This window comes from Heteronotia binoei, chromosome 4 (assembly GCF_032191835.1).
Source record: "Heteronotia binoei isolate CCM8104 ecotype False Entrance Well chromosome 4, APGP_CSIRO_Hbin_v1, whole genome shotgun sequence".
NCBI classification, from domain to species: Eukaryota; Metazoa; Chordata; class Lepidosauria; order Squamata; family Gekkonidae; genus Heteronotia; species Heteronotia binoei.
Window position 1 is genome coordinate 16174552 of NC_083226.1, and position 12938 is coordinate 16187489.

The 12938-nt window shown below is 45.3% G+C and overlaps 1 protein-coding gene across 21 annotated transcripts in view; it reads left to right on the forward strand.

Annotated features, from left to right (window-relative positions):
• Positions 1-12938, forward strand: part of ADGRL3 (adhesion G protein-coupled receptor L3) — an 813661-nt gene that overhangs the window by 700675 nt on the left and 100048 nt on the right. For all 21 annotated transcript variants that reach the window (XM_060236824.1, XM_060236827.1, XM_060236810.1 and 18 more), the window contains one exon: positions 9625-9793. In XM_060236824.1, coding sequence (XP_060092807.1) covers positions 9625-9793 — 169 coding nt within the window. The remainder of the gene's footprint in view (positions 1-9624; positions 9794-12938) is intronic.

Here is a 12938-nt window from a genome sequence, read left to right on the forward strand (position 1 = left end):
TTTTTTAAAAAGGGGGGCGCAGAGCATCTCCAACAGCAATTTCACATCAGCTACAGCTCAGTATGAGGCTTCTTTGGGTAATCGCATGGACTTGTGCACATCTTGAAGTGCCTCCATGGTTCCATATGTATGAGTAAGGTCTTGCATGCACGCTTGGCTTTCCAGATTATTTCAAAAGCAGACTGCTGGGTTTTTTGTTTTTTTAAAAAAAGAAAACTTGGTCATCTTATTGCAAATAGAGAGTTTATTTTATGTTGCCGTGAATGGAGTCGGCATCAGCACCACAAACAGACTCTGTACCTGCATCGGAGGTTCTGGAGACCTTTCTGCTTGAGCAGTGTATGTGCTTATACAGTGGGGGTGGGGTAAACCAAAGCCCTGGGCAGCAGCCCTTCTTTTTTCTTTTCTACACCACAGCCTTCTTAAAATGCAAGGGGACTTGAACTGAAAAGCAGACTGCGATGCAAGTTGCCCTGCACTCTGAAGGTGTTTTGTTGGGTTTCGGCTGTTGTGTTAAGCTGAAATCACAACATTGTCTCGTTGGCCAGCCTTGAGCCAAAACTGCAACATTTTATGGGACAAAGGTTTTGTGAGCATGCCTGAGTTAACGTAAAAGTAAAATTAATTCACCAGCTATACACACATGCATGCAAGGATACACTAGTAGTTCAGTAGAGGAAATCTCATTCCTCTGTTCCTCCCTCCTTCATTTCTTCTCTGTGCCTGCTCCTGGCACTACCTGCCGTCTCTCCCCTTTCCTTCTCTCCCACTGGGGTCGTCTGGTCTCTATTGGCAACTGGCAGGGAGTGAAGGGGACTTGCCAGGAGCAGCAGGGAGGCTCATCCAATTTACCGTGATGTGCCACAGCCTACTTGACCTAGAAGTGACATCATCACTTCTGGGACATCAGGGCGATATTTGGGCAAAAGCTCTGTGGTAAATTTGGCTTCTTCCATAGAGTTTTTTGCCCAAATACCAAAGTGTTATCCCAACATCCCGGATGTGACGATGTCACTTCCGGGTAACGTGGGCAGTGATGTAGACACATCACTGCATGTCAAATGGATCACTCTCTTTTTCTAGAAAAGTCCCCCCTTGCCAGCCAGCTGATTGACAGTGGGGATGTGGGGCCTGGTAGCAGCCCCCCCCCCTCCCAACCTCCACCAGAGGGTCTGGCAACCCTACATCCCACTACTGAACTCTCTCTTTCTGTCTTGGCCTCATCTTCAGTTTTACTTCCCCCTGCAATGTCTCTGTTTTCCTTTTCTCCTACCCACCTTCCTATCTTTTGGGGGCTACTTTCACACTACTACCATACCCCATTTTTCTCTGATGCCAGATAGGAAGGGGGATTTCAGACAGTTTAAAAGAAGGAAAAGGGGAAGTCGGCCCTTAACAGGAATGAATACACTGGGAAAAGTCCCATCTTGGCCCTCAGAGGCAAAGTAGCCCCTTCCCACAGCTAATGTGTTCTTAGGAGATGAGGTTTGCAAAGAGAGTTCAGGTTTGCAGAGGCAATGCCATACAAGGAAACAGTCTGGGTAGTCAGCCAACAGATTTATGGCATCAAAGAGAACCACCCATCAGTGGTGGAAAACTGGTGGTAGAAAAGTGAAGGACAAAAGATTAGTCGATTTGTGAGAGAAAGGTACAACTAAACTGAGACAAAAAGCCTCTGGTTCTCCCCTAGCAGCTTCTGCTGCTTCCTAGTTACCCACCTTTGTCTCTTGTTTCCTCTTCTCACCTTCAGACTTGCCTTTTTAGCTGCTCTCTCTCCAGCTTTACCTTCCTTCTATTTTACCTTTTTCAGTCCGTTGGTTCATTCACACTACACTAAATAATATGTTTGACATCCGGATTGTTGCTATTCTTACACAGTAGAAATTCGTATTTAAAATGCATTATTTAATGCAGTGTGAATGTACCATATGTCACTTCTTCCCCTCCCCATTCACACTACAAACAGGGTTTCCAGGTCTCCTGTTTCAGTGTCAGTCTCCTGTTTCAATGTCAGACCTGCTGCCTTTTCCCACCACTGCCCAGCCAGGTGTTGGGAGAAAAATGGGGGGGAGAAACACAGCCATCATTATTGTGAGGCATGTCAGTTGTGGGGAGACTGGAAATGATGTCATTGTGTTGCTGCAACATTCTGCCATCCATCTAGAACTCGATGGTTAAACCATGGAGTTTTTTCTGAATGTTATGATGTCCCCAGTGACATGACATCGCTTCCAGTACCCGGAAGTGACATCATCATATTATCCATAGTGGTCACCGTGTCGCTGGCAGGGCCCTCTCCCCAACACAATGGGTCTCCCACTCATGCTGGCAACTCTGATTAATAAAGTATTGGAAGCCTGTTTTCAAAATGACTGCCAAAAATTAAGCAGACAATGTTTCTATTACTTCATTATAAAATTTTAGTTTTATTAAAAATATATATAATTTTTGCGTGACACACATAAATGTACACATATATACGTTCGCAATATTGCCAAGATGTTGTTCTACTTTGCTACAGCTATAATACATATCGCTTTTTGAATTGTCTAAGTAAATTATTCTTTTGCTCCTTGGAAACTTGCGGAGAATAAAATACCTGTGTTTCAAACTATGATGACCTAGCCCCATTCCCCTCACTCAGAGGCAGGATTTCCCCTCCATTATTTTCTTACTGTCTGCCTGAGCAGCTCCTTTATCTATTTTCTTTGTATCCAAGATATATGATATGGCTGTCCCGCCCTATTACTTCATTGTATTTTCATGGTGGCTCAACCCAAGAGCTTGAAGGAAGGGGCAGGATCACCCTGTAAACTGAAACTACTGAAAATGGCACCCAAGAGGCTTTTTAAAGTTCAACAACCCCCCAAAAAATTTATTTAACATAGAGGGGCAAAGGTCAGGTGAAATCAAGGATAATGTGGCTGATATAAATAAATAATGAATTCTGAGGTAATTTAGTAATTTCACATTCACATTTTTCCTTTCCAAAATTTCTTTTCCTTTTCACAAAACCTTAGAATCTGTGAGGCTTTTGTTTCAGTGTTTCCTATAAACACTCCATTATACTTTCTTGAGTTTGACTGACTCTTCAGGTTTCAGAAGGCAAAGGATACCCTATCAGGCATCCAGAATCAAACTGTAGCTACAGGCGGACCAGGCCCATCCTTTCAACCCTCCCTTTCAACTCCACTGAAGGGTCCCCAGTCTGTCCTCTTTGCTCACTGCCACTCTGAACAAGCAGTAGCATTGCTGCTGGTCTTTTTGCTTCTCTTCCCTTCCTAGCACAGCATGCAAAGCAAGTGGCGGGGGGGGGGGGAGAGTCAAGAGGTCTCTGTCTCTCTGAGAGAGGGGCACATAAGGAAGGGGTGGGGGAACAGAACTGCTGTGACTGCCCAGGCGAAGGGGGTTTTGCTTGTGGGACTCAAGGCGGCTGACAGTGCCAAGAACCCAGGGCCGCCAAACCAGGTGGGCCCCCCCCCCCCGGTCCCCTCGAACATAAAATCCTGGCTATAGCCCTTCCCTGAGCATACCAGGGATCACTCCACTCTTGAAAACTATCTGCCTTTCAACTGGGTAGGAAATCTCTTCTCTAACTAGGAGTCTTCACTGATTCACCCACTCCTCCTTGCCAACCATCCCAGTCTTCAATCAGTATGAAACTGTCTTCAGTCAGAGCTAAACTCTCTTCTATTAGAGTCAATCTTTCCACAGTCAGGGTTAAACTCAAACTGAGTTCTCTTTAGCAGACAGTTCCCACGTCTTTCTGCTCAACTGATGCGAACTGATTAAATTCCTTTGAACAGCCTGTCACTTAAGGCACTCTGGCTCTGTGAGGCATTAACCCTTCACATTCTATTAAATGTTTATACAGCTTTTATACAACGTATGAGTTTTAAAGTGTAGTCTGTCACACAAACATCAGAAGGAGATTTTATATTGTTTTCTTGTACAAGGCAAAACAGGCAATAAAATCAGTGGTTGATAAAACACAGAGATTGGGCTGGATCCCAATAAAATCAATGGTTGATAAAACACAGAGATTGGGCTGGATCCAACCAGTTTTCTGCTGGTGAAAAAGGAAGGCCCACCCCCAAAAGGCTTTCCCTGGCATGGACAAAAGTCATATGGAACATGGGCTGTGGCAAGAAGGGGAACTGGGTGACATGGAGTGAAAAAGCTGGCTGAATCCAACTGACAATTGGCCATTTTACTTAGGTTTTTCATCCACATTTAGTGTGTTTTTTCATTCCCTAAATAAACATTCAAAACACTTTCGAACTTTCATCAACCTTGCCACTAATAATCATAGTAAGAAGTATTGATGTAGTACTTTAAGGGATTCAGATTTCTCCAGACCCAGTGGAAGCTTTTGTTGATGCAAAAGATTTTCATCCAAGTAACAAGAATCACCTTGTCCTTCCAGCTATAACCCAAAATGCCTTCCCAAATGCCTGGAAAATGGGACACCCCACCCCCAGAACAGCATGAGAGAAGTGCTAGAGATCCACTGTGGCAAGGAGATCAGTTCAAAAATCACCCACCCCTTTCTGTCCAAAATCTTCTGTGGAATCCAGCACCATGTCTTAGCAATCTTAGCAAAAAATAGTAGCTTTATAAGGTATGTCATTTATTGTCCTTGTAATGAGAATGAGATTGAACAAAGAGTGGCTTGCCTAAAGCCATCTACTGAATTCCCTGCAAAGGCAAGGACTGAAATGGTAACTTCCCAGCGTCTTAATTACTACACCACAGCAGCTCTTATCAGGTCTCGCCATTGTACAGAAGAAGAGCAAAAGGCAAGTTCACACATTCAAAATGGCTGAATGGATCTCTGCATTTGTGAACATGTGACTTTTAATCAGGGGTGGAATTCTAGCAGGAGCTGCTTTGCATATTAGGCCACACACCCCTGATGTAGCCAATCCTCCAAGAGCTTACAAGGCTCTTTTTGGTAAGCTCTTGGAGGATTGGCTACATCACCAGTGTATGGCTTAATATGCAGAGAAGCTCCTGCTAGCATTCCACCCCTGCTTTTAATACACGTGTCTGGAAACCTACATATATTGCATTAAAGCTCAACCTATACTTTTCCAATAGTACAATCAGTGCCACTGAAGTTACAGACCAGGCATGTGCTGAAGCAATCACATAGACAATCCCCACCATTTTAACCTCCCCCAGAATCCAGCAGACCCAAGACAGAAAGAGTATTGGCCATCAGAACTGAAATGGGGTGTGAGAAGCAAATTATAACCAGGGCTCTTTTTTTTTTAGCAGGAACTCCTTTGCATATTAGGCCACACCCCCTGATGTAGCCAATCCTCCTGGAGCTCACAGTAAGCCCTATACTAAGAGCCCTGTAAACTCTTGGAGGATTGGCTACATCGGGGGGGGGGGGGGGCGTGACCTAATATGCAAAGGAGCTCCTGCTACAAAAAAAAAGCCCTGGGTGCAACTCATGAGCCTACTCCTTGGATCCCCTGCCAATCTTTTATACTGGTACATAGCTGCCAGTTCAGTCACTTCTCTGGCAAGACATAGCAACAAACTTATTGGAAGAGGAAGTAAAGTTTGCTTGAGGAACAAACTTATCGGAAGAGGAAGTAAAGTTTGCTTGAATCAAATTGATTAAACTTGATCCCACCAATGAGATACCATTGATCCCTTCTGCTTCCCTTTTGTCAGTCCAACAGTTTATTGAGAGTATCAACCATATGAGTGTAAGGAAATAAAATAGACAGTTGAAACACATGCAGTACGCACATTCCTACAGCTAATAGTCAGTGCCTGTATCACAGCAGAATAATTAAGTGAGTGATCTGTCTAAAACGGTTGCTGTGAGCCAGCTGATCTTGTATTTGTTTACTTTTCTGAACTATGATCAGTTCCTTCATCCTTTCTCCGTACCTGGATTTTTAGCGCCCCCCCCCCCCCCCAAAAAAAAACTGAGTCAACTATGGTAGTGTCAGGGCTTTTCCTCATGCTCCTGATTTTCTTGGCAGTCAATCCACAGGCACTGGAATTGGTTTGGGCATGATTTTTCCTCACATCTGCCCTCCCTCTGCATTTTCACAGTTGTGAAGTCAGTTTTCTTCCACACATGCCTTAAGTAACCATGATTTTCGAGGGAGGGTGTTGTTGTCCTCAGTGGCGTCAGCACACAGATACCCTTTGATTTTTGTGTGTATTTATATCAATATATTGGTAACAGGCTGGGTTTTTAAAAAAAAATGGCACTAAAATATTGATATACACCACTGTAATGATAGTTTTAGCAGATTCTCAATGATTTCCCTTCTTTTTTTTTTAAGTAAGTCTCTAGCCATTAACCTCATGGAGATATAAAGAAGAAGGCTTGTCTGCAGGAGGGGAAAAGCTAGAGACTTACCGTTTTGTACATGAAAGCTGGATGTTCAGAGAACCTGGTTAACCTATCGTTACAAAATTATACCTATATATTAGTATTTTCATTCCTTAAAAGAAAGAAATTGAAAACAAAACCATTCATCTTCAGGGCAGGGAGGGAGGGGGAGTGGTTTATTGAAAAGTGGGATGGCGATTGGTGGAAGCGAGCAGGACAAAGAAAACCAACAGAAACGTTACACGTTAAGAAAAGGCAACTCCAAATTTTCTTCCAGAAAAATATTGGGGTAGAAGTGGCCGCAAAAAATAGCATAAAACTATTAACAAAACAAAAGATACAGAAGCTAAAGGCGCAAAAAATGTGTGCAGAAATCAGGGGATAAACCAAAGTAGTATCATGCCAGATAAATAAATGTCCTCGGTACCAGTCAAAGTAGTACTAGTTCTCTACTAGTCTTAGACAGGACACATCTGTTGATACCAACTTTGAATGAAGACAGTTTCTGCACTAGATTGTAAACCCATCTGCCATTCGTTATCCACTGTCCTCTTTCACAGCCCGTTATTAACACACCTAATTTTAGATCTGTTTGTTTCTTACGTATCACTTCGATATTTATCCTTGCTTAATTTAATTTCTGCTAACAGATTGCCTTTTAAGCATTCAGCCAGCATTACCACTAAAATAGTCGCGTTCCTCAATATTGCGCCACTCGCAGGCTCAGCAGCTCTGCAGGCCCAGCCATTGACTAGCCACAGTATCAAAGATTCTGCAGGGACCAAAAGTTATTAAATCTCTTCCCCTCTCCCGCTTCTCCCAGAACACACTGCTGCATAGTGAAGGTGGTTCAAGCCAGAAAGCCAAGCCATCGGGTACAACAGGAAGGCAAACAAACGAAGCTCATGGATGCCTAACTCCAGCCAAGTCATTTCATGTGTCTCTTCTGTGCCGTTTGTTTGGCCCTCTACTGGCCAAACATCATGTGAAATAGGATGCTGGACTAGGTGGACCGCTGGTCTGCCCCAGCAGGTTCTGCTTAGGTTCTTCTGTCCCTTGCACATAAATAATTCAAGATCATTTTCTAATCTAATGTTGATCCATTAATAGTTATTTAGGGAGTTCCTTTTTCTTCCCCTCCACATTCAGTATTCAATTAACGGTGAGCTCCTCTTGTCCGCATTTCTGAGGGTATCTTAGGAAAACATCATGATGGACTAGATTAAAAAAAAACTTGCTTTCCTAAAGGCTTAATGTGAGCTGATTCCTCAACCTACACTGCCAGATGCCTACATCAATCTTGTAGGTTATGCTAAGAACGAGTCAGTGTTGTCTGCAGTTAAGGTCGTACCCATCTCTTTTCAAAGCCCGACCCAAAACCAGATAGGTTGGGATCCTCTGGAGAAAGGTGCTGTCCCTTTGGATCAAAGGAAGGTTCCTTTCATCAAGGAGTTTTTTTTGTAACAGGAACTCCTTTGTATATTAGGCCACATATCCCTGATGTAGCCAATGCTCCTGCAGCTTACAGTAGTAGCAGGGCCGGCGCGTGGGAGTAGGCCAAGTAGGCGGCCGCCTCAGGTGCCACTTGGCCTAGGGGCACCATGAGGCATCCTCTCTCACTGCACACACCACCGTTGGCCTCCCCATGCCCAAAGACGCTCCCCGCGAGTGCTCAGGCCGGCCCACCTCTGCTTCAAAGGGAGCCGGCTGGCTCCCTTTGAAGCAGGGGCGGGCCGGCCTGAACGCTCACATGTAGTCTCCCCGCACCCAAAGATGCTTCCCACGAGCACTCAGACTGTCCTGCCCCTTCTTCAAGAGACTGAAGGGGGCGGGGGTAGGGGTTCTTGGCCTAGGGGCACCAGAACCCCTAGCACCGGGCCTGACTAGGAGCCGTGTAAGCTCTTGGAGGACCCCTAATGCAGCCAATCCTCCAAGAGCTTACAAGGCTCTTCTTACAGGGCCTACTGAAAGCTCCAGGAGGATCGGCTACATCAGAGGTGTGTGGCCTAATAAGCAAAGGAGTTCCTGCTACAAAAAAAGCGCAGCCTCTGGTTTCCAAAGGGGCATTGGGCTGATGTTTTATGTCTCTGTACGTACCAGGTAGTTGGACTCTTAAGGGTGCATCTACACTACACTAAATGCGTTTTGCAACTGGATTTTTGCTTTCTTGCACAGCAAAAATCCAGTTGCAAAGCACATTATTCAGTATTGTGTGAACACACCCTAAGTTTCTCTAAAACGTCAGACTGAGAAGAATATCATTTTGGGGATCGTTTCCCCCCCCCTTTTGCCTCCTTTTCTTTTTATAGAGACAATTAGGCACGATGAATATTTCCTCTTTCAGTTATACCAAATGTTCTAAAGATTTCTCATGCCAGCTAACTGCCTTCTAAATAATTCACTCCTGGCCCCAGTAGAAAACAAACTGAAGCATTTTGAAAGTTCGGCCACGAAAAACCGCAGCCACCGAGCAAGGAACTGTGTCCCCAGACTGGATTTATATTTTGCTTAAACTGGATTTGCAAACAGATTAAATCGGGATACGTCATGCATAGGGGAACAGGGAGGGGGGAAATGTTGAACGGAGCTAAGGCTAGTGCCTACCAGCACAATCCCATAGGTCAGGGGTGGCCAACGGTAGCTCTCCAGATGTTTTTTGCCTACAACACTGATCAGCCCCAGCCATTGGCCATGCTGGCTGGGGCTGATGGGAGTTGTAGGCAAAAAAACATCTGGAGAGCTATCGTTGGCCACCCTGCCATAGGTAGTTCTTCTGTGGGAGATGCTTGGAATATAAAAGGAGCCGTATTGGGCTCCTTCCGTGCTCTTGAACATCTTCCTTTCCTGTCACTGGGGCTAGTGCAGAGAAGCGCTTTGCGAGATCCTGCCCTAGGCCAATAGGAGTGGAGAACAATTCAAAATATTTGGATTCCCCCCCCCCCATGCAACATCGACATCTTTCATTACATCAACACCGCTACTGCCCCCGCAACATTTTTGTTCCAAACTGACTTTGATTGAGAAGCGTTTTTCATGCTCATAGCATTTTCATCTGTGTATTTCTGTTTCCTTCGAGCTAGAAATTTGGTAATAAATGGTACTGAATTCAAGAAGTGTGTTTCTCGCAAAACAGCCCTCATAACGCTTTCCTTCTCCTCTGAGGATGGCTTGAAATGCTTATTGCATGCATTGTTCTGGGGAGTTTTTTCTGTATGAATCAAAGACACTTTCTGTCTTTTTTTCTCTCTGTTTCTCAACAGGTCATGGGTTATAGGTGCAATAGCTCTACTCTGCCTATTAGGACTGACCTGGGCATTCGGACTTATGTATATTAATGAAAGCACAGTCATCATGGCGTACCTCTTCACCATTTTCAATTCTCTGCAGGGAATGTTTATATTCATTTTCCATTGTGTCCTCCAGAAAAAGGTAAGGCCAATTATTCCATGGTGAACGGAAGCGAGATGGGTAGTGTGTGTTGCCTAGCAACTGAATGTTACTCACGGTGCCGAGCATTTTAACTTGTCAGTTTATCTGCGGGCCAGTTCCTATAACCACATCAAGGTGTCTGAACCAATGGGGGATGCGAATGGGCGTTGTTAGGTACGAAGTGTCCCCTAAAGGTTTAGGGGGTGCCCGGAGCAGTGCGGCACGTGAGCGTGTATTGTTAGGTGCAGCGTATTGTTAGATGCAGAGGATCTACGGCAGCTAGAAATGTTTGTGACATTTTCCCTACTTCGAATTTCTCTCTGGATTTCGGGTGCTCCAAAGTGCCATGTGTCCTGTGTGTGGGAATCATTCCGCTGATGGTTTTGCAATCTGTTGTTCTTCCATTTCCGATATCTAGGGTATGTACAGACTGATGCACATGTATTGTTATCCCTCTGTGTTCATTTCTTCCTGCTCATTCATGCCTCAGTAACCTGGATGGGAGAGAAAGAGAGAGAGAGCAGAAGGAGCGGGAAGCCCCAGGAAACAGCACACATGCCAGGCCCAGAAAGAACTTCAGAAATTCTTCCTGTTGAATTGGAAGGAAGGCCAAGTGACATACAAAAGAGAGAGAGCCCACCCCCCCAAAAAATACTGGAAACGAGGAATGCTAGCTTGTCTCTAGTTAGCACCACAAAAATAATAATAACAATAATACACAGGCAACTAGGTTTTTTGGCTCTGCCCTTTTGCCAGATTCCCCCACCAATACCCAAACCAGAATGTTGAACTGATTACCAACCGTGGGCATCTTTGCACAGGGCCGGATCGGGGTGGGGGGGGGGCAGAGGGGGTGCTTGCCCCGGGCGCCTACGGTGGGGGGCGCCAAATTGGGTATGTTGTATTCTATGGGACCATAAGATAGCATGGCCCATAAGGGGGTGTCATTTTTTAGTTTTGTCCCCCCCCCCTCAAAAAACATGTAGATCCGGTCCTGTCTTTGCACCTGGTTTTCACTCCGCTTTGCCTTCTTAACAGCATCACCTCCCCCCCCTTCCCAGCCTATTATTTCTTTCCCGTTTGAAAGGGGGGAGGTTGTTTAAAAAAAATTATCATGCTTTTTCAATGTTGTGAAAAGACACAGAGGAAACAAAAGAAAAAACGGGAGAGCTCTGACTGCCACATGGCATTTTGTGTAAGGGATGCAGTTAAGCCAAGCTGGCACAGAAGCCTAGTGCTGAAAAGCCCCTTAGTGGTGATTTGTTGTTTTTTAATTAAGTGCTCCCAAGGTTCAGGAATGCCCACATGCTACAATGGTTGGCAGGGAGGGTCATGTTTTTCTTGTGCCTTAGAAGGCCAGGACAAAACCATCAAGAGGCAGATTTGGGTAGTTTGTTCAGATTGGCCCAAGTGCAAGCCTGTGGTGGGGGGAGAGTAGTGACTGATGCAGTAGCTCACCTTCTGTTGCAGCTTCTTCAGAGGAGGTCATCTGTAGAAACTACACTATTGTGTATATACCGGGGGTGGCCACCGGTAGCTCTCCAGATGTTTTTTGCCTACAACTCCCATCAGCCCCAGCCAGCATGGCCAATGGCTGGGGCTGATGGGAGTTGTAGGCAAAAAACATCTGGAGAGCTACCGTTGGCCACCCCTTGTATATACAGTTGGAACGTTCTGCACTAGCTGTGACCCTATGGAAAAAAATCATTTTTCAAGAAAGCAGGCAGCCCATGGGAGAAAGGAGTGGGTAGATTCATAAGAGGGCTCCTCCACTTCACCCACATCTCTGCCCTACAGGGGCTGGCTCACCCATTAGGCAAACTAGGTGGTTGCCTAGGGCGCTGGCAGGGTCGGTACGCCAAATTTGGCCTTCTCCCCCTCCTCCCTAGGCAAACACCTAGCTTGCCTGCTCCCCAGCCTCCTCCTCCCTCCCTTCCTTCCCCACACCCAGATCTATTTCAATGCCCGGAACGGTGGTTGAGCGCCATGCTCCCGGGCTATCTAAAGGCACCCCCCCCCCGGTTGATCAGCTGATCAACGGGTAAAACCACGGAGTGCAGTCACTGTCCGTCAGCAGTAGCAGGAAGGACCAGCGTCCTGAAAGCGTGGCTGCACTGCTGCTTACTCCCCACTTCCTGGATGGGAAGGAAGTGGGGAGGAGTCAGCAGCATAAAAAATGGACAGCTTCATGTGTGTTCGTGTGGAAACTATGTATGCTTCCCTGAGCTCCATGGGGAAGGCATGGGATTAAAATGCAGTAGACAAAAAACAGTTAAAGCGGGGGGGATTTTAGAATAAACCAAGGATGGAAAGGAGGAAAAGAAGATACTTGTCAAAAGGCCACGAGCACAGAAATACCTTCACCTGGCACCTGAAGCTAAAAAAAGCAGAGGTCAAGCACATTTTTTAAAAGGATGTGTTAAAAAATTTCCTCAAAAAACCAAAATAAAGGCAGTGACTTTTTTAAAAATCAGGGGCGCATAACAGGAACTAGGATTGCCCCTTCCAAATGTGTTCTAGCCCTTACCCCCTGGTAAAATCATGCTGCTTGTTATTTCTCTTAGGAAGAGTTTGGAGATGCATTTTCAAAATGTTTATCCTCCCCCTTCCCTCCAAAACCTGCCTCTCCAGATGGCAAACACCTCTGGATGTGTTTGAATTGCAGCTATTTCTGAAGAATTACACAGTGCAAGATTAAACATTCTGCTCAATAATCTTATGTATTCTATAAAAAAAAAAAGGAGATTGTTACAGCCGGTCGGAAACCGCTTCCTAAGTCTGTAGAACAAGCTGTTTTGGAATAAATGAATACAGTAGACACCATGCGGGTGAGAATCTTCCATAGTGTGTACAGGGCATTCAGGCAGCGCTCCTTGGTGAGGAAATAAGGGGATTAAATGCGCACAGAAGTGTTCTTATTTGCATCTGTAAAATGCTGGAAGGTCAATCAACAGATAGAGGGACCTTGGTTCAGTGTTGAAGCATCAGAAGGTCCCAGGTTCAATCCCTGGCATCTACAGTTAAAGGATCAGGTAGTGGATAGTATAAAAGCCTGAGACTCTGGTGAGCTGCTGTCAGTCAAAGTAGGAAATACTGATATTGACAGACTAGTGGTTTGTGACTCAGTCTGAGGCACCTTCCTGTA